Source organism: Ovis aries, chromosome 1 (assembly GCF_016772045.2).
Source record: "Ovis aries strain OAR_USU_Benz2616 breed Rambouillet chromosome 1, ARS-UI_Ramb_v3.0, whole genome shotgun sequence".
NCBI lineage: Eukaryota > Metazoa > Chordata > Mammalia > Artiodactyla > Bovidae > Ovis > Ovis aries.
The window spans coordinates 88,575,355-88,594,965 of NC_056054.1; the positions used below are offsets into that span (position 1 = coordinate 88,575,355).

The following is a 19,611-nucleotide window of genomic DNA, read 5'->3' on the forward strand; positions in this document are numbered from 1 at the left end:
TAAATACTCCAATATTCTTGCCTGGGAAACCCCAGGAACAGAGGAGCCTGCTGAGCTACAGTCTGTGTGGTCTCCAAGAGTCAGACACGACTGAGCACTTATGCACCCACACAGTAGGTTTCTTAAGATGTGAACCAGTACGGCTGGTACACTGAACTAGCAGGACTTCCTAGAATCGTCAACGCAACTTTACTTTTTGTTCTGGTCCCTTTAAGCTTACTTCTCAGTGGGGATGGTTCTGCCCTCTTCCTGGACTTTTCTCCTGACTTGTAGGTAATAAAACTGAACTAAACCCAGTTCAGTTTACTAGCCAGTCCCAGATGGTAATGTCACCTAAAAAAAAGATGCACAACCTGAGAGTTGAGAGTTAAGTTTTATTTGAGGGAAAATGGGGACTGCAGCCTGGGACACAGAACCTCAGATAGCTCTGAGACTGCTCCAAAGATGTAGTGGGGGAAGGTCAATACATATGATTCTAGAGAAGGGGGAGTTCAATGCTATCAAGTGCTTAATTCATAAAAGCACTTTATAGCACTGCTAGTTATGAGGAGCTGATATCGCCATAAGGAATTTAGTGCTTTTCTAGATATGAGGAGATGCAAGGACTGGGATCACGAAATCAGTTCCTGAAAATAACTATCAAAAGACCTGTTCTACCAGTTTCCCTGGAGCACAGAGTGCCTCATTCTCCAGCCTGAGCTTCCTGGGGCGTGCTGAAGGCCAACAGCTGCAGCAGCTCAGGGTTCATTGTCCACAGAGGCAGATGGCAAACACCCTTGTTGTTGTTCAGTCACTGGCAAATGCCCTTGGCAAGCACCAATTTGTAATGGACAATAACCAAGACGCCAAGCTTGATGGAATGTTGAGTTTGATCCTATTCCCTAGCCCAGCCTGCTATGGGAAGCTGCTTAACCGCACCTTCCTTTTCTCTTTTCTTGGTCTACTCTTCTGCTCTGTCTTCTTCTAACTTGTTATTATGATTTCTAAACCAGCATTAGTCAGAGGTAGGGCAGGGAGAGGAGTGGCAAGAGGACCAAGATAGTTGTCACTTAACTGGAGTGGGCTTAAGAGGGCCTCATGGACCTAGCAGATGTTTGAAGCTGACATTTATCCCTCCTGAGAGTCGGACATGACAGAGCGATTGAGCTGAACTCAGAGAATTTGTGCATTTTCCTCCAGGTGCTGCTTCCCATCTGTCCCAGCTTTTCAGGTGTGTCCCTCCAAACAGCAGACTTTCTCTGTTGGGGTCCCATTGCTTTTCCTTGGGCAGGATTTTAAATGGATCTAGCCCATTTTTCTTTTCCACGTGACCCACATCTGATATGTGGAAAAACAACAGGCTCAAGACTGGAGAGAAGCCTCCTGGGACTAATACAGAGAACAGGGAGAGGAAGTGAGAGACACAGACACACCCATAGGGAAAACCAGGAGATGAGAGAGGAAGGCAGGGAGCAGACGGCACAGGGCCTTGAGAGTCTGCACCTTAGAATCTGGGGTACAACTCAGTTCTAACAAGTTAATGGAGGTTCCTCAATAAATACTTGTCGAGGTTTTTGTTTTTCTTGTTTCACTTAATTTTTGTACTTGAGAACCGCACAGTCAAATTGAGGAGATAAACATGTACATCAGTGTATTACAGTATAGTATGGAGACATGAGAAGAAATACATTGCACTGTGAGCAGAAGAGCCAGCTTCCCTGGGCTCAGGGAGGAGCAAGAAGGGCTCCGCAGAGAAGGCATCACTGGGTGGTATCATGTGAAAGAGAGCTGCTAGGGTAGAACCAACTGGGATGATGATCAAGCATAAGTAGGCCACTGGTGATGTGAGTGTGGAGGGAAGTGAGGGAAAGAAGAAGGAGACAGATCTTGGATGAAGGGGGAGCAAGATTTGGGAGCCCGAAAGCAGTACAAGGAGGCAAACCAAAGTACCATCTCCTTCCCTCCCTAGGGACCACATACCTTCAGGGTGAGACTGGAGGAAAAGGGCCTCTCAGTGGTTGTTTCCACTGCAGCATATTTTTTGAGACAATTGGCATTGCTCAAACCTGAGTCTCATTGCCAGGAAGTTTCACAAGGCATATTTGCCAGGGGAAGTCCCTGGAATCTCCTGGACTTCTTCTTGCTTCCGTCCCATAAGAGAGGCTGTCGAAAACTCAGAGGCATAAAAGGCCCAGAGTATGGGCATCCCAGAGAAACTGACCAGGGATATGGGAGTGACTGCCATGGATCAGAAGTCTTTCTGGAAAGGTGAGCTCTGGGCTGATAATTCAGCAGGAGGCTAATGAGGAGAGAAGGTATAACCTACATAACTTAGACCAATAGAAGAAGCGGTCGTCTTCTGGGACTCCAATCTCTCTGTTCACCTCCTTATCGATACCTATCAGGCCAAGACAACTGCATCAGGGACCATCGGATCTTTCCCAGATGGGCAAGGGAGCAGCCGTGGCCAAAGCCCTTCAGCCTATCAGGGCTGTTGCGAGTCTGTGTGCATTTGCACAGAGGTGCCTCTTGTCCAGATGGTGATGTACGAGCACTCTCTTGGGAGTCCCATGATTCATGGACTATACTTTCTGCACATTTTAAAAATTCGGAGACCTCATATTTCTTGTCTGCAGAATGATTCACTGGTAGATGCTTTCTAAAACCGTCTTTCAGCTCTGATGTTCTGATCCAAAACTCTGACTTTTGTGGTGGCTGGGAAATTGGATAAAGAGGGGGATGGGACTAAATACACAGGGCTATGGGTGAAGAAGAGAAGTGTGCCGGGAGGAGAAAGAGTATGCCTTACGGAGGAAAAGCAACCATTTCATCATGTCCTTGCCTCTTCCTGCTTGTCTATGCTCCTGAGTCATGCCTACCCACTTGGAAATGGCAAGAGCATGTTGAGTTTCCTGTTGAGGTTCTCGGCCTTGAGTCCTTGGGGGAGCAGCCCACAGGGAGCCTGCATTTTGAAAAGGGCCTGGAGGCCAACCTGACAGCAGATGAGGCAATGAGCATTCTCCTACCTGCTTAGTCAGTATGAGGACCAGATCCCTACCTGCTCTGCCTAAAAGTCACGTGAATCAGCAGGACAGAACCCTAGAGTCCACTTCCCCAGACCCAAGCTCTGTGAGGAAGGCACCCACTTCAGCAGCTGTCACCCAAAGGTTCATCTCATTTTTTTCAAGGTTTATTTACTTATTTTCGGCTGTGCTAGGTCTTCGTTGCTGCGCGTGGGCTTTCTCTAGCTGCGGTAACCAGGGGTTGCTCTGTAGCTGTGGTGCGCAGGCTTCTCATCGTGGCGGTTTCTCCTGTTGCAGAGCACAGGCTTTCGCGCGCGGACCCAGGGGTTGTGGCACACGGGCTTTGTTGCTCAGTGGCATGTGGATCTTACCAGACCAGGGATTGAACCTTTGTCCCCTGCATTGGCAGGCGGTTTCTTAACCACTGGACCACCAGGGAAGCCCTGTCTATGAATTTTTTATGTTCTTTAAGACCTACCCCCAGACTATAATATGCCAAGCAGCACTCGGGACAAGTGAAAGTGAAAGTGAAGTCGCTCAGTCGTGTCCGACTCTTTGCGACCTCATGGGCTGTAGCCTACCAGGCTCCTCTGTCCATGGGATTTTATATGCCAAATGTCAAATGTCACTGCCAAATATCTCTTCCATTGCTGTTCCTGCCACTATTCATTTCATTTTTAACTGCCGTTTCCTCCATTTTCAAACCCTTCAAATGTCCTAGTGTGGGTAATTCTAGATAATGTCCCCAGGGAAGGGGGTCATAGTTCAAGGACTCTTGCCTTTTGGGTGATGTTTCCAGGACCAGAGTTCTGCCCTGTCCTTTCCTTTAGCAGAATAAATGAAGGCTATGCTGCAAGGAGGTCCAACCAGTCCATTCTAAAGGAGACCAGTCCTGGGTGTTCTTTGGAAGGAATGATGCTAAAGCTGAAACTCCAGTACTTTGGCCACCTCATGTGAAGAGTTGACTCATTGGAAAAGACTCTGATGCTGGGAGGGATTGAGGGCAGGAGGAGAAGGGGGTGAGAGAGGATGCGATGGCTGGATGGCATCACCGACTCGATGGATGTGAGTTTGAGTGAACTCTGGGAGTTGGTGATGGACAGGAAGGCCTGGCGTGCTGCAATTCATGGGGTCCCAAAGAGTCAGACACGACTGAGCAACTGAACTGAACTGAATTGATGATGGTCTTACCAGTCCTTCCAGGGGAGGTGTCCTGTGGAGAAGAGGCTTGACAGGACCTTAAACAGGAAGGCTTAGAGCACTACCAGAGACAACTCACACTCCTCAATTCACCTTCAGAGTTAGCTGTCTGTACACAGGGCGACTATTCATCTCAGTTCACCCAGGAGAGTTCTGGGCCACACTGTTGCCCACAGGGAAATGATTGATAATGCTCCTTTTCACTCTCCAAACAGTCCAATTGGACAATAAACTATTTGGTCACCTTAACTATATTCAGCTCCAGACCAGGCTGTGAGCCCCTTGAGTACAGGGACAGCACTGAATTCATCCTTGTTTCTCCAGGATCGAGGGCAACACTTGGCACAGAGCAGGTGGTTCGATAAATTTTTGTTGGATGAATGAATGAGCGAATGAATTCCCAGCTTGGAAATTGTTTCTCTGTAGGGCTGTAGACTCTGTAAGACACCCAAGGGCTGGGTACCTCAAAGCCTATAGAGGGACCTCAGCAGCTGTGGTTGGATCGCTCAGAGGAAGCACAACTATATGTTTCACGTAGGCACACCCACACACTCACTACCACAGTCTGAGGCGAGAACCATGTTGGGCTCAGCAAATTTCCTTCCTGTCCACCTCTTACAGGTTTCGTGGTCTTGCTGCTTCTTCAGGAAGGTAAGTAACCTGTGAGTTTACATCTTCCTGGGTTCCTTGGGCTGTGTCCTTTCTGATGCTGGATTTATGTCTCTTCTTACGACTCTCCCAAGTTCTGACATTAACATATTGATGACTCCGAGTTTTTATTCTGTGTACCTCTTTGTGCATCCGTGGCTCTGTTCTGCCCTTTGAGCCTCTCTCTCTGTCTCTCGCTGACCTCAGTATTGTGCATCATCTCTCTATCCACTTATATCACTGTGTCATCCATCTATCCATCCACACTAAATCTCAGTGCTCTGGGAATGTTTGCCAAGTGGTTGATATATACGTCTCTCAATGTGTCTCTTAACTGGAGTCTGGATGCTCAAGAGACTCCAGCACAGCGGGCCCAGGCTGAATGACCCTCAGAGGCTCTGAATGAATAAGTAAAGGAGGCAATGGCTTTGGGGAAGAAACTTGTGGCAGTCTGGGCTCTGAGATCATCACACTGGGTTCCCCATTGTCCCTCTTCCCTCCACTCCAGGATCTGCCTACAAACTGGTTTGCTACTTTACCAATTGGTCACAAGACAGGCAGGAGCCAGGGAAGTTCACCCTTGAGAGCACTGATCCCTTTCTATGTTCTCACCTCATTTACTCATTCGCCAGCATCAGTAACAACAAGGTCATCATCAAGGACAAGAATGAGGCGAAGCTTTACCAGACCATCAACAGTCTCAAAACCAAGTCAGTAGGAGAGGAGTGGGGAGCACCCAGGGTGGGTTTCGGGGAGAGAAGATAGCTCTAAACTGGGCCTAAGGCCTTCTGCCTCCATTCACTCATCTGTGCATTTATTCATGTGTATTTCCCTGGGTGTAACCCCGATCCTTCCTGTTCTTCTTCCCTCTCCCTCATCCTTTCACTAAACTTAGCTGCTAAGCAGCCAGGGCCCATTTATCCGTATTCTAGCCCTAACTCTTTAGGCAAAGTTTTCCCTGGCAGCCAGCAAAGAAATAATCAGCTTATTCTTCTACTCCAGGAATCCCAAACTGAAAATTCTCTTGTCTATTGGCGGGTATCTGTTTGGTTCCAAAGGGTAAGATCACAGTCTCTTTATTTTTTGTTCATTCTGCCATGTCATTTCTTCTCTGTCTTCCTTTTTGGGGGGTGATGTCCTGGGTCTCTGTTGGCTCTGCACAGGCTGTCTCTAATTGTGGTGAACGGGGGCTGCTCTTTGTTGCGGTGCTTAGGCTTCTCGTCGTGGTGGCTTCTCTGTTTGTGGAGCACGGCCTAGAGCACACAGGCTTCAGTAGTTGCGGCATGAGGACTTGGTCATTGTGGTGCACGGGCTTAGTTGCCCCACGACATGTGGCATCTTAGTTCCTTAGACCAAGGATCGAACCAGCATCCTTTGCCTTGGCAGGCAGATTCTTAACCACTGGAGCACCAGGAAAGTCATGGTACGGGTAATTTCTCTTTGCCACTGCTTTTCCTACCCTTGAAAAGAAACATTGAATTGGGCTTTAGAAAGGTCCTTCCTTGGCTTAGATGGCAAAACTGATCTGGGTTTTGTCACAGGTTGAGGCATAGCCCTGTGTTTTCTGACATCTTGGAAGGAACTCTGCAGGAGCTTAAGAAACTGAGCTGGGAGCAGCATTCAGTAAACTCAATTATTCACATGAAGGTTGTTCACCTGATGGACTATGAGGAGATGGCTTTAGTTGGGAAATTTAATTTTTTAAGGGTTTAAGGGATTTGAGGGCTTGTCTTTCACCTTGAGTAGGGGTCAGGTGAGTGCTTTCCTAAAACCACGTTCTTGACCAGCAGCAGTCAGGGAACTGTAGTTTCCTGGGCCATGGTTGTGTAGCTGGATGGCCTGAAAGTGCTGAGCACAGGGACAATTGGGTAGGTCTTGCTTAAAGCAGAATAGCTATTACTTTGAAACATATATTACAAATTATAATTCTATTCACAGGAAAATGATACTCCATTTGCATCAGGAGCTAAATAAACATAAATCTGTAAAGAAGAAAGGCATCTTTTTTGCAATCTTCAAATACAGTTAGTCTAACTTTGAATTTCTTCTGCTTTAATTTTTTTTTAAGTGCCAGCACTTTAAAAAGCTGAGAGATCTTAATCTTAGCCAGCAGAGGTTTTCAGCTTTCACAAGAAATCTGATAAGACATTTTTTTGTGCAGCTGGTCAGTATTCTTTATAGCTTCAGTAAGCAGGGGAAAGAAATAACACTAGAAGACCTATGTAGATGAGTTACCTAGGGGAAGTGAACAAAATACCTCTCTGAGCTCAATTTCAGTTCAGTTTAGTCACTCAGTCATGTCCGACTCTTTGCGACCCCATGAATTGCAGCACGCCAGGCCTCCCTGTCCATCACCAACTCCTGGAGTTCACTCAGAGTCGCATCCATCGAGTCAGTGATGCCATCCAGCCATCTCATCCTCGGAGCTCAATTTACCCATCTGTAAAATGTACATCACAACATCTGTTTCATAAGGTGCAGGCAAAGATTTCGAATGAGGTAACATATGTCATGTGCCTGCCTTAGTTATCATTCAATTAACTAATGCCAACTTTTCCTTCCTTTCTCTTCTATTTTTATTCTGAATACATTCACCTATGAAATAATAGGATGACCTAATTAATTTTTAAAGTCTTTACCAGTTCAAAACTTATAAAATACTTAGCAACACAATTTCTACACACAGACAGAAAAAAGATCAACCGATCTTTTGTAGAACTTATTTGGTTCTACATTAACTTCATCGTGATCTCCTGTTAGTTTTTAATGGGTTTTCATGGTAACTATCCCTCTGATTCCCAAATTCTCTCTCATTCATAATATTTGCTTATCCTTGATTCAATTAAAAATATCTTCATTCATTCATTCTTACATGCATGCATTCATTTTTCAATAAGTAATTTGCTAAGTACTCCTTGTATATTAGTTTAGTGGTTGAAACTAGGACTCTGGAGATTAAAAAATTTGGTTTGGATTTCTCTTTAGCTATATGCAAGCTGTGTGCAAGTTGTTTGACTTTAGGCAATTTCTTCTCTTTTTTTAAAGGCAATTTTATAATGTCACTATGCTTCATTTTCTAAAAAAGTTCACAATGAAGAAAATAACAGAATCAACTTAAAGATGAAGTTGTGAGGGAAGGCAATACAAACAAACTCTTTAGGCAGTGCTGATGTGCAATAAGGGCCCAGTGGTTGCAATAATTATTGTTATTCATTAACTTTGTCACTGTTATTAGATAAATGACAGTCTTTGTGCCAGGTGCCATGCAGCAGTGCTTAAAAATGTGAACCACACAGATTTGGTTCTCTGTTGAATGGTTGTCTTTCCTAAAACTGGAGGCTTCTGCCCAGAGCATCAGAGCACCTTTGATCACAGCATCAGATGCCACTGCTCTCTAAAAGGGGTATCCCTTGCTTTTCATCTAAGCACTGTGAACACATTTGCAATACAAGAGAAAAGTTACAAACCTACTTCTACCCTTGGTTTTCAGCTAATAGACCTGGTTTTGCTATTTCCTCCACTGTGCTGCTGAGATATATACAGGAACAAAATCCTCATTAAAAAAAAAAAACACTTTACGGAAGTATAGTTACAATATTATATTAGCTTCAAGCATACAACATAGTGAGTCAATATTTTTACAGGTTATACTCCATTTAAATAATGGCTATATTTTCTTGTACTGTATAATAACATCTTTATTTATTTTATACATAGTAGTTAATGTCTCTTAACCCCATACCTTTATCTAACCTCTCTACCATTTCCTTTTCCCACCGGTGACCACTATTTTGTTCTCTACATCTGTGAGTCTCTTTCTCTTTTGCTGCATACATTTGTTTCTTTCATTTTTTAGATCCCATGTATAAGCTGTAACATAGAGGCAAATCTTCAATTTAATATTGATTGAAACATATGAATTCAAGACTCTGAATCTTTCTGGGATGGGAGGTATTGCGAGAGGTGGGAGGTGATACAAGTCAAAGGATATATCCTCTGGAAAATACTGATATCTTGTCTACAGATTTCTACTTTAAATCTTGTTGTGGAGTACAGGCCCTCCACATGGGCAGCTCAGAGTCAACTTCCTGGCTTAAGAATTCTGGTTCAGATGAAAGCCCTGGAGGGTTGCTGCGGCTCAGGGTCCTCCTAGTTTTTCACGAGAAGGGACTGCAGAGACCTGGGTTGCTTATTCAGGACTGGGTTGCTTGTGTGGGGAAAGAGAAGTTCCTATGAAGTCCAGCTCTCTTTTTAGGAAGCTTTCCAAAATGTGGTCACTTTGAAATAGATGAGGCAGGATCAGTGTCTTCAGTCCCATTTTAAAGATGGGCCAGACTGAACCCAGAGAGCTATTTGGTGACAAAGAGGTCACTAGAAAGGACTCTGACCTGGGACTCAAATCTAGATCTCTTGACCGTCAGCCCATCACATTGCAAATTGCTTTTTCAAGGGTGTAAGAGGAAACATTAGGGTTAGGGAGATTCTTGCGAAACTGACTCAACAGAACTCTTGTTGAAGGCAGGCCAGGATGATAAGTTATCACCTGGGGAATGGTAGGGGATGAGGATGATACTGAGGGTAAGCTGATACCAAGGGTGAGGGATTCTCATTAAGCTGATTAGGATTCTGCAAAGATAGGGACAGAAGCCCAAGGTCAAGGCCGAGTTGAGAAGAGAATTCAGAGGACTTGGACTAAAGTTTGGGCTTCCCCGGAGGCTGTGGTCAAGAATCCACCTGCCAATGCAGGAGACACTGGTTTGATCCCTAGGTCAAGGGATCAAAGAAAATGGCAACCCACTCCAGTATTCTTGCCGGGAAATCCTATGGACGGAGGATCCTGGCGGGCTACAGTCCACGGAGTCGCAAACAGTCAGACATGGCTTAGCGACCAAACGACTAAAGTTTGGTCAAGGAGAGTCTCTGCCATAGGCAGCTCCACTATCCTGCAGAAAGGGCTGCAGAGAACCCAGTCCTCCTCTACGCAACTCCATTGATTTTCTGGCCTAGCAATCCTTTCTCTTCCCATTTGTTCCAAAAGAGGCAGGGGTTGGGATAGAAAAATAGAGAGAAAATATTGGGGAAAGAAAGACTATCTCAGGATTTCTGTTAAAAAAAAAAATGTTGTGTTATGTCTACTTCTTCTTCCCAAGAAACACCTGTCTTGCTTCTACCCAGGTTCCATCCCATGGTTGAATCTTCTTCATCAACTTTGAAATTTGTCAACTCTGTAATCCTGTTTCTGAGGAATCATAACTTTGATGGACTGGACATAAGTTGGATCTACCCAAATGTAAAAGACAACACTCATTTCACTGTGCTGATTCATGTAAGGCAAACTCCACGTTACCCTTACGTGAAACCCACGGCCATACCAGGAGAGAAAAAGGAAGAGACTGGCTCTTGTTGGAAGATAGTCCCTTCCTTTGAGAAGCCCCAACTCATGAAGGAAAAGCCCTTGGATCTAGTTTAGTGCAAGGACACCATCAAAGAACAGAGCCTCCTTATAGAACAAACAACACCGAAACGAAGCAACATCCATGTGAAAGAGTATAGGGCCACAGACTCTCCTGAGTACTGGAATAGTCTCATAAAGTTCTATCACATAGATCAGAGAATCTACTAGGAGGAAACCCAGATAGTTCTTCTTGAGTACAGTGAGACTGGTGGTCCTCCTGTATAATGTGGACATTCCTGAGCTTGAGGCAGGAGGCATCCCCATGTGGGAATGGGGAGAAAAGTTTCGATCTTTCTGTCTAATGTGGTTCTAGAAATTTCAGATCGGGTAAGAATCTTAGGTCTGTGCTCTGGGAGGGAGCACTGACTTGTGGGCTTTTTGTTTTTCACAGAAGTTAGCAGAAGCTTTTCAGCAGGACTTTGTAAAATCCACCAAAGAAAGGCTTCTCTTGACTGCAGGAGTTTCTGCAGGGAGGCAGATGATTGACAACAGCTACCAGATCAAGGAATTGGCAAAGTAAGAGCACTGGCTCATCCCCTCCATCTCTCTGCTGCCAGCCTGGCCGATGCAAGTGATGCGTGTCAATATGTCTGAGGGATGAAGGGAGAAGGGAAAGCATGAAGTCACTATCCTAACCACATCACCCAGCCAGGAACTTCTCCTTTATGGCTAATTTCAATCCTTCTAACAGCATCCAAAGCTCTACACGAATATGTGTACAGTTGACCCTCGAACAAAGCGAGGGCTAATCCATGTGTAATTTACAGTCAGCCCTTGTATCCATGGTTCCTCCTCATCTGTGGATTCAGCCAACCCCAGACCATGTGGTTCCATAGTATTTACTGTTCTGTAGTATAAAAGTGAACTGTGCAGCTCAAGTGTGCAGCGTTCAAGGGTCGACTGTAGTTGTTCCTACCTCTGCTCATCACAGAATCTCTTCTTTTGCTTTTGGCAATCTAGAGACCTGGATTTCATCAACCTCCTGTCTTTTGACTTCCATGGGTCTTGGGAAAAGCCCCTTGTCACTGGCCACAACAGCCCCCTGAGAAAGGGACAGCTGGACAGAGGGACAAACTCCTACTACAATGTGGTGAGTCTTAGGGAGAAAGAGTGCTGGGTACACTGGCTGTGAGAGGAGCTGAGGCCAGTGCAGGTCATCTAGAGTTAATTTTGACTTGAACTGAGGAAGAGATGCATTGCCCAAGAGGGACTCAGATAACCCTGGAAGCTGGTGAGAACAGGGAAAATGCTTGGACCAGGCACAGTAAAGTGTCACCTAGAAAATGTCAGAGGACTTTGCAACTGAATGTCCTGAACTTTTCTCTGACTCGAGGTGTCAGTCACCCCAGTCTTCTCCTAATTCTCGATCCTCGATGCATTTCCTGAAACCCACATGGATGTACAGAACTTAGTACTCTCCCGTATGTGCCCACATTCCCTATTTAATTTGATCTTCAAAATAATCTGAGGTTGGCTGGTCAGGAAGCATTAGTTTCACTTCACAGATGATGAAATGGAAACCTGGCAAATTAATTGGCTCTTCAAGTTCTTGCTGATGTGAATATCCTGAAAAGTGGTAGAAAATGGAAAATCCAAGGGAAGGAAGTCATTAACGAAACAGTTTTGTTGTTGTCATGGTACATGTGGATGTATTCCTAAAATTGGGCAGGAAGAAATGTCTGGGTTGTGTATTTACAAGCCTTCATATTTAAAATTACAAAACGGATCAGTCCAAGCTGGGTATACTGATTTCTAGTCTGGGGTTTTCTGGAACACCGTATGATCAAGTCACATCAAACCAAGCCCCCTTCATTCTTTCCTCTCTGTCAATGATTTTTAAGGATGAGGAGATGTACCCTCCCCTTCTGTAGCCCCTTATTCTGTTCTGGAAGCCAGTAAGGCTCAAACTAGCCTCTTAACCTCTTATCTTGCCTCTTGGACCTGATGTTACTGTGAGGCCTCACAGGCTAGTGTCTGATGGCCACAACCCCCATTGCCTTCATCAGTAATACAACCCGTCATAGCATAGACAAATTCCACAGGCTGTTGACTCAAAGGGGAAAGATAGATGGTGACAACCTTGATTTCATGTTTTCTAGGTCACTTGCCTGATTTCTTTTCCGATTCATTGTTCAGTTTTCTTTCATGATTAGAAAAAGCTGACTTGGTCACTTAGTACTGAAGAGCAGTAAGAGCATTAGAATAAACACTCTGGTTCCAATGGGATCCTCCATAGTTACTGATGTAGAGAAGGTATCATGGAGTCCCTTCTGTGAATTTGGGCTGGAGGCTCAGTAAGGCCTGACACCTTTCTTTCCCATACATGCTGTGCCTCAGTCTGTCTTCTCTTTCTAGGAATATGCTGTGGGATACTGGATAAACAAGGGGATGCCTGCAGAGAAGGTGGTCATGGGCATCCCCACGTATGGACATTCCTTTACACTGGCCTCTGCAGAAACTGCCGTGGGGGCCCCTGCCTCTGGTCCTGGAGCTGCTGGCCCCATCACCAAGTCTTCAGGCTTCCTCGCTTATTATGAGGTATCTGGAGCTTCCCTGTGCCCTCAGCTGCCCCCTGTGTCTAGATAGGCATTCCAGCTTCAATCTGACAATAATAGAGTAACACTTCCTGAGTGCTGGGAAAGAAAGTATGGAGTGCTATTGGAACATGTAAGAGGAGCTCTGCACCCTGACTTGAGAGGGGGTCAGGGAATGCTTCCTGGAGGAAGTGACATTAGCTGAAATCTGGAGAGGAGGTGGCACTAGTGAGGAATGGGGATAGGTGAAACAGGTATGGGAGATTGAAAAAGGGAGACTGTTCCACGTTTTTGACTTGGGCAACTAAGTAGATGGTAATGCCATTTTTACTGAGTTGGGGAAGATACGAAGGAGCAGAGTGGGCATTGGTCCCAATCATGAGATCAGTTTTGGACATTCTGAGTTTGAGGAGCAAGTGGGACATCCAAATGCCGGTGGGATGTACAAATAAAAGGTGAGTAGTTCGGTATGTGGGTTTGGACCACAGGAGGCCAGCCTGTGCTAGAGACGTAGCTTCTAAAACTATCAGCATAAAGATGGTATGTGAAGCCAAAGTGCAAGAAACAACCAAACCCAAGGACCTCTTGTGCTTAAGGGTTAGGCAGAGGAAGAGGAGAACTTTAACGAAACTGACAAGATCTACAGGAAGGCAGGCAGAACCCGGAGTGTTCTGTGCCAAAGAACAGAGTGAGAAGTGGGTGTTTCAAGAAGAGGAGCCAGAAACCAACACAATACTGTAAAGCAACTAACTTTCAATTAAAAATAAATCAATAAAAAGAAGCAAGGAGCAGTCGAATATGTCAGATTCTGTCCTGCAGTCAGACAGACTTAACATCATAGAGATAACTATCAAAGGTGTTTAGCTGTTTAGACCATCATTCCTTTCTGTTCCTCAATCTGGAGAAAAAAAATTCTTTTAATGTATAGGAAGCTCTAAGAGTCAAATAGGAATTCAACCAACAGAAACTCTTGGGTTGCTCCCATATCGCAAAGACTGGGTCCTGTGAGAGCTAGAACTCATTCTTCATCCTTATCTTAAAGGGCTTACAGTCCTTTAAGGTGGAAAGAATGTAGAATACAAATGACGCTAGTTAAATAAGAGTTTTAAAACTATCAGAGTTAATAACATTACGTAGGTACTGCAAAACGAGATATGATTAAGTGGCCAGTGTGGAGGGCCACAAGTTCAGAAATGGGTGATGGGGAAGGCTCCATAGAAGAGGAGAGATGTATGCTGGATCTTGAAGGATAGGAAGGAGTTTGATCAGGTAAGGAAAGAATAACATCCTACATCTTGGTTTCCGCTTGGAGTCGTAGTATATTCCCTCATCACTGGCATGGTCATGCTATGAACTGCTACTGATGCTCTTGGCATCACTGAGATATTCTGAGTGTAATGCTCAGTTTTTCATCTCACCTCACTCAGGGGGATGACTGAAGAACCACCAGTTGAGTTGACAAGGGGAAAAGGGAATGAGTCACCATCAGAGTCCTCACTGAATCACTTAATATAAGGAATAAGAGAGGTCAGAGCTCAGACTCTGCTGGAAGGATTTCAGTGCAGACCACTGGATACACACTCCCCTATTGCATGGAAAATTTAACCTGATTGTTCAGTGTTTCACCCTACATCACTATAACTTTGACAAATTGGTATTTCCTTGAATATTCAACTTTCCATTTATCACCCTCATTGAGGCAATAGAGAAGGAAATGGCAACCCACTCCAGTATTCTTGCCTGGAGAAACCCATGGACAGAGGAGCCTAGTGGGTTATAGTCCATGGGGTCTTATCGAGGCAAACATGAATGTAAACAATCTAAAAAGAGTGAGCAAAACAAAATGAGTTTTCTGTGTGGCTTTAAAATGCATTTTCAATGAAGATTTATCTTTTTTAGTAGCTCTTACTTCTGCTAACAAGAAGAGAAAAACAGCTGATGATAGAAGGGGAATCCCAGCACAGGCACATTGGGAGGGGGAAGGGACAGAGGGAGAGTAGTGGGGTTGAAGTGGGGATAAGCTACAAGGTAGGGAATGATGGTGATGGGCATTGTGACCCTACATGACTGTAAAGCACTTTATTGTTTTCAAAGTTGTCTTTTTTTCCCTAACATGTATTAGTTCAGTTGATCCTAACAATATTGTAAGGTAGGTATATAAGATACATAATTATAATTGTTTCCATTTTGCAAATGAAGACATGGGAAGATTTACTGATCAATACTGAGGCCGGATGTGGAACTCAAGTACTCTCTGCCCTCTAGCTGTTTGTGGTTCCTCCTGATGAGGCCTTAGCATCAACAGTTTCCAAAGGTTCACCTTGAACCATCCATTCTGCATGTTGTATCTGATAATTTCTCTCATTGATTCCTGGAGTAGATTCTGATATTGTCCCCAAAACCCTTACCTTCCCCTTTTATCTCAATAAATTTGAAGCAGAGCCCATTAGTGAACCTCTTGCTTCTCCTTTCCTTACCAGATCTGTCGGTTCCTACAAGGAGCCAAGATCACAAGGCTCCAGGATCAGCAAGTTCCCTATGCAGTCAAGGGGAACCAGTGGGTGGGCTATGATGATGTGGAGAGCGTGGAGACCAAGGTATGTCTGGGTTCTGGGAGAGCAAGAGGCTCTGGGACAGTTGTTCCTAAGTGAGAGGCTCTTGCTTAAGAGGCTCTAGGACAGCAGAACACTCCGGTGCTTGGGGGATGGGGTGTGTGATCAAATGCCTCAGGACTCTGTGTGGAAGGAGAGAAGCCCCTGCGGTGCAAAGCTAGTCATGATTCTAAGTCATACCTGTGAGCACCTTATAGAACATGCAGGAGAGGTGGAAAAGGTGCAAGAAAGAATTAAGAATAAGGGGAGAAGCAAGGAGTGGAGAGAAGGGAGGTGGGAGGAGAAGGGGAAAAGAGCAAAGGAGACATTGGTGCCTATACAGAATGGTCACCCACCTGGCTGACCAGGACAGACCCTTCAGTCCTTCTCATGGATTATGAGGCTCCAGATTTCTGAGTCTACCAGTTCTTTGGAGAAGAAAATGGCAACCCACTCCAGTATTCTCACCTGGAAAATCCCATGAACAGAGGAGCCTGGGGGGCTACAGTCTACAGGGTTGTTCTTAGACCTTGCTAAGATGTTTGCTTTCCAGGTACTAAGCAGGACAAACGCATCAGTGTAATTGACAACCCAATTGTAATTGAAATCTTGCTAGTGATTTTCTAGTTTCTACTCCTCATCCTAGAGGCCTAGGTTTTGGGCCTGGGATGTGATTATTGCATGAGAGGTGGTTAATAGCAGGTGGCTCTCTCTTCATTTTGTAAGCCTTCCCAAGCAACCCTTTCCTTCAGGGAATCCCTGACTCCATAGGGTGCAAACCTACTGCTACATTCTAAGCTCAAACCCTCCTGTGAACCTGACATGGGTCTTGGGCCTTTAAGGACCCCTTCTAACCTCAGTATACCCTTCTGTGCTTCCCTCAGGTTCAGTTTCTAAAGAATCTAAACCTGGGAGGGGCCATGATCTGGTCTATTGACATGGATGACTTCACTGGAAAATTCTGCAGCCAGGGCCCCTACCCCCTTGTTCAAGCTGTCAAGAGAAGTCTTGGCTCTCTAGAAAGGTAACAGAATTTAGGACAGACTGAGAGTGGGCAGAGAGCTGGGCAGAGCGGGACACAGGAGACTGGGGGAGGTAGTCTTCACATATTTGGACGGATGAATTCTCAAATTCCTTTGGACCTTCTCTTCTCCTTTTTCTTATTATTAGTCTGATTCTGTTCTTTTGGTGAGCTTCCAAAGACTTTTAATATATAACAATAGTAATTTGGCTACCATTTATTGAGCACAGTCTAAGCTAAGGGTTTTCTTTTTATGTAGAGTGGGCATAAATATTTACTCCACCGCAATTCTTCACTACAAAATCATCAGCCTGTTTTAATTTTCTAAATCAGAATAAATCTGAGTTTATGCTCCCAATTGACTGTTGAGAGATCCAATCTCAATTGTTATTAATAGTCTATTCCTCTCTCCCCATCCACAGTTGTTTTTTTTTTTTAATTGGAGGAAATTTGCTTTGAAATGTTGTGATAGTTTCTGCTGCACAACAATGCAAATCAGCCATAGTTATACATACATCACCTCCCTCTTGGGTCTCCCTCCCCTTGCCCCAGCCCACTCTTCTAGGCTGTCACAGAGTGCCTGGCTGGGCCCCCTGTGTGATACAGCAACTTCTCATCAGGTATCTATTTTACACATGATGGTGTATATACGTCTGTGTTACTTTCTCTATTTGTTCCACTCTCCCCTTCCTCCTCTGTGTCCGCAAGTCCACTCTCTAGATCTTGCTTTAGTGTGGACGGTCAGGAGGTCTCATGGTCATTATTGATGACCATGCCCATTATTGCCTTAACAGCAGGTGCTTTGGCTGCTGCTGCGTCCCTGGGTCCTGGGTTCTGTAAGCAAATCCTGTATCTTCTTGTGCAGGTGAGAGTGCTGCTGACCAACCAGGTGTGCTGACATCATCTCAGTGGAGGAGCGGGACACTGGAAATCACTGCAGACAGACAACTGGAGAGGACTGGCCATATCGTCCTGGAGAAGGGCCCAGAGCAGTGCAAAATCTCCTAAACTATATGACTGGACAGCAGCCTTTCAACTCTGAACATCTATGTCTTAGTAACTTGACTGAGGCCTTATGTTACTGATTGGATTTGAAATACTTTCTTTTGTTTCCAGGCTTAACTCATAGCTAAGTAGGTAAGGTGACCTTGCTGCGTACTCCTGCTGCAGGAATTCATGTGTGGGATTCTTGGAGGTTAGATGAGGCCCTCAGGATGTCTCTTCTCCAAGTCTCCCCTTGACTTTCTCTCAGACCTCAGACTGGGTCTGGCTTTGTTCTCCTGCAGCTGCTGACTGGTTCCCTTGAGACACAATAAAGAAAAAGCATTTTGTTCCAGCCAGTGTGGCCTCCTTTGTGCAAGCTTGGACCTTGAAGTATAAGGCTGTCCTCTCCCACCATTTGTGGGTACAAGTATAGGCCTGCGTATCATATGTCTAAATATTCAAGAGCCAAGGGTTAAAATATGGATTATACTTTTAACGAATATGATTTTGCAGTGACCCAAAAGACCAGGTTTGAATTTAGAATTCCCAGACTCCTCGGAATTCTGTGCCAGAATGCAGCAGCTTGTGCCGTTGGTTCCCAGCCCACTGGTAGCCCCTTTCCCTTCCCATCTAAAGCCCTGACTCAGACAGCAAGGACCTCACATACACACTGGCAGATGTTGGTGAAAGGGGAAGTTGTTAGGGGAAACAATGACTGAAACTGCCCACCCTGTCAGACACTATAGTAACCATTTTCATGAGTTATTTTACAACAGGAGGTCCTGGTAAGGAACATAGAACTAACAAGCCATCACCAACTGGAAGAATTCAGGAGAACTCAAAAGGAGACTCCATGTGTCCCACCACCTCCCAGAATCCTCACTGAAATCCGTCTTGGCTGAGCAACGCACATGCCACCAAGAAGCACCTGATTCAGAGCAAGTGGCTGGAAACAACCCAGAAACTAACCCCATCACCATAAAACCCGATGAGTGTTAGACAAGAGTATACTATTGGGCCCTGAAGGGGTCCCCCTTCCTGCAACACAGACATCTCAGCTTTTGCATCCAAAGTTTGTCTTCACTCTACCCCAGTGTGCGTGTGCGCGCGTGCGCGCGCGCACACACACACACACACACATGCGCGCGCGCACACACACACACACACACATGCATACACAGATCCTCTGGCAAGTGTGTTCACACCAGCCTTGTGGTCCACACTCAGGATGAATGAACAGGGAAAAGGGCTCCACAGAACCTGAAAGTGGGAACAGGCTGTTTGGCTACCTGTGCAGGAACCCTGGGTATCTGGATTAGGGTTTAAAAGAGCAGGGGTGTGGGCTTCAGGGCTAAGGATGTGCCCCTAGCCCTGCCATCTCCTGACCTCATGGTGAAGGCTGCAGCTGGAGGAGGACCAGAGTGGAAACACCAAAAGCAGGGAGTAGCACACTGTGGCCGATGGGTCAGATCTAACTCACTGCTTGCCTCTGTGAATAAGCTCTTATGGGAACACAGCTGCACCTAATTTGTTTCCATATTGTCTATGGCTGCTTTCTCTCCACAATGGCAGGGTTGAGAAGCTGCAACAGATTCTGTGTCCATGCAAGCTAAGTCACTTCAGTCATGTCTGACTCTTTGCAACCCTACGGACTGTAACCCGCCAGGCTTCTCTGTCCATGGGTTTCTCCAGACAAGAATACTGGAGTGGGTTGTCATGCTCTCCTCCAGGAGATTTTCCCAACCCAGGGATCGAACACACATCTCTTATGCTGCCGACATTGGCAGGTGGGTTTTTTACCACTAGCGCCACATGGGAAGCCCTCAGAATGGCCTACAAAGCCTAAAATATCACTATGCAATTCTTCGTCTAAAGCATGTACCCAAATCAGGGTCTAATGCTGCTTGAAGTCTAAGGCTGTTTTTGAATTCAGACACCCTAATTCCAAGATAAATTGTGTTTCCCCTCATTCTCCCTTTCCTTATTGAAAAATGATTTTTACCCTAAACTTTCTTTTATCTGTCTATCTGTTTATTTTTGGCTGCGTAGCATATGGCATCTTAGTTCCTCAACCAGGGATCCAACACATGCCCCCTGCAGAGGAAGTGTGGAGTCAACCACTGGACTGCCAGGGAAGTCCCTTACCCTAAACTTAAGCAACACTTTCATGTGCCCA

At 45.3% G+C, this 19,611-nt stretch overlaps 1 protein-coding gene across 2 annotated transcripts; it reads left to right on the top strand.

The window, feature by feature from the left end:
• Positions 1–2,187: 2,187 nt before the first annotated feature.
• Positions 2,188–17,787, top strand: CHI3L2 (chitinase 3 like 2). Of its 2 annotated transcripts, XM_004003604.5 has the most exons (11): positions 2,188–2,247; positions 4,824–4,853; positions 5,359–5,560; positions 5,853–5,909; positions 10,026–10,176; positions 10,697–10,821; positions 11,266–11,395; positions 12,661–12,843; positions 15,320–15,436; positions 16,315–16,454; positions 17,317–17,787. In XM_004003604.5, the coding sequence occupies exons 1-11, from the start codon at positions 2,208–2,210 to the stop codon at positions 17,318–17,320; spliced, it is 1,179 nt and encodes a 392-aa protein (XP_004003653.2). In that variant the 5' UTR covers positions 2,188–2,207; the 3' UTR covers positions 17,321–17,787. The 2 variants fall into 2 exon arrangements, with proteins under 2 accessions (XP_004003653.2, XP_042108213.1); XM_042252279.1 differs by lacking the exons at positions 10,026–10,176; positions 10,697–10,821.
• Positions 17,788–19,611: the final 1,824 nt, after the last annotated feature.

What these genes read in the sequence shown, in the direction of transcription:
- CHI3L2 (XM_004003604.5), top strand. Translation starts at nt 2,208, where the DNA reads ATGGGAGTGACTGCCATGGATCAGAAGTCTTTCTGGAAAG. An exon ending in CTTGCTGCTTCTTCAGGAAG is followed by an intron (nt 4,854 to 5,358) that starts GTAAGTAACCTG and finishes CCTCCACTCCAG; the next exon opens with GATCTGCCTACAAACTGGTT. An exon ending in TGGAGAGCGTGGAGACCAAG is followed by an intron (nt 15,437 to 16,314) that starts GTATGTCTGGGT and finishes TGCTTCCCTCAG; the next exon opens with GTTCAGTTTCTAAAGAATCT.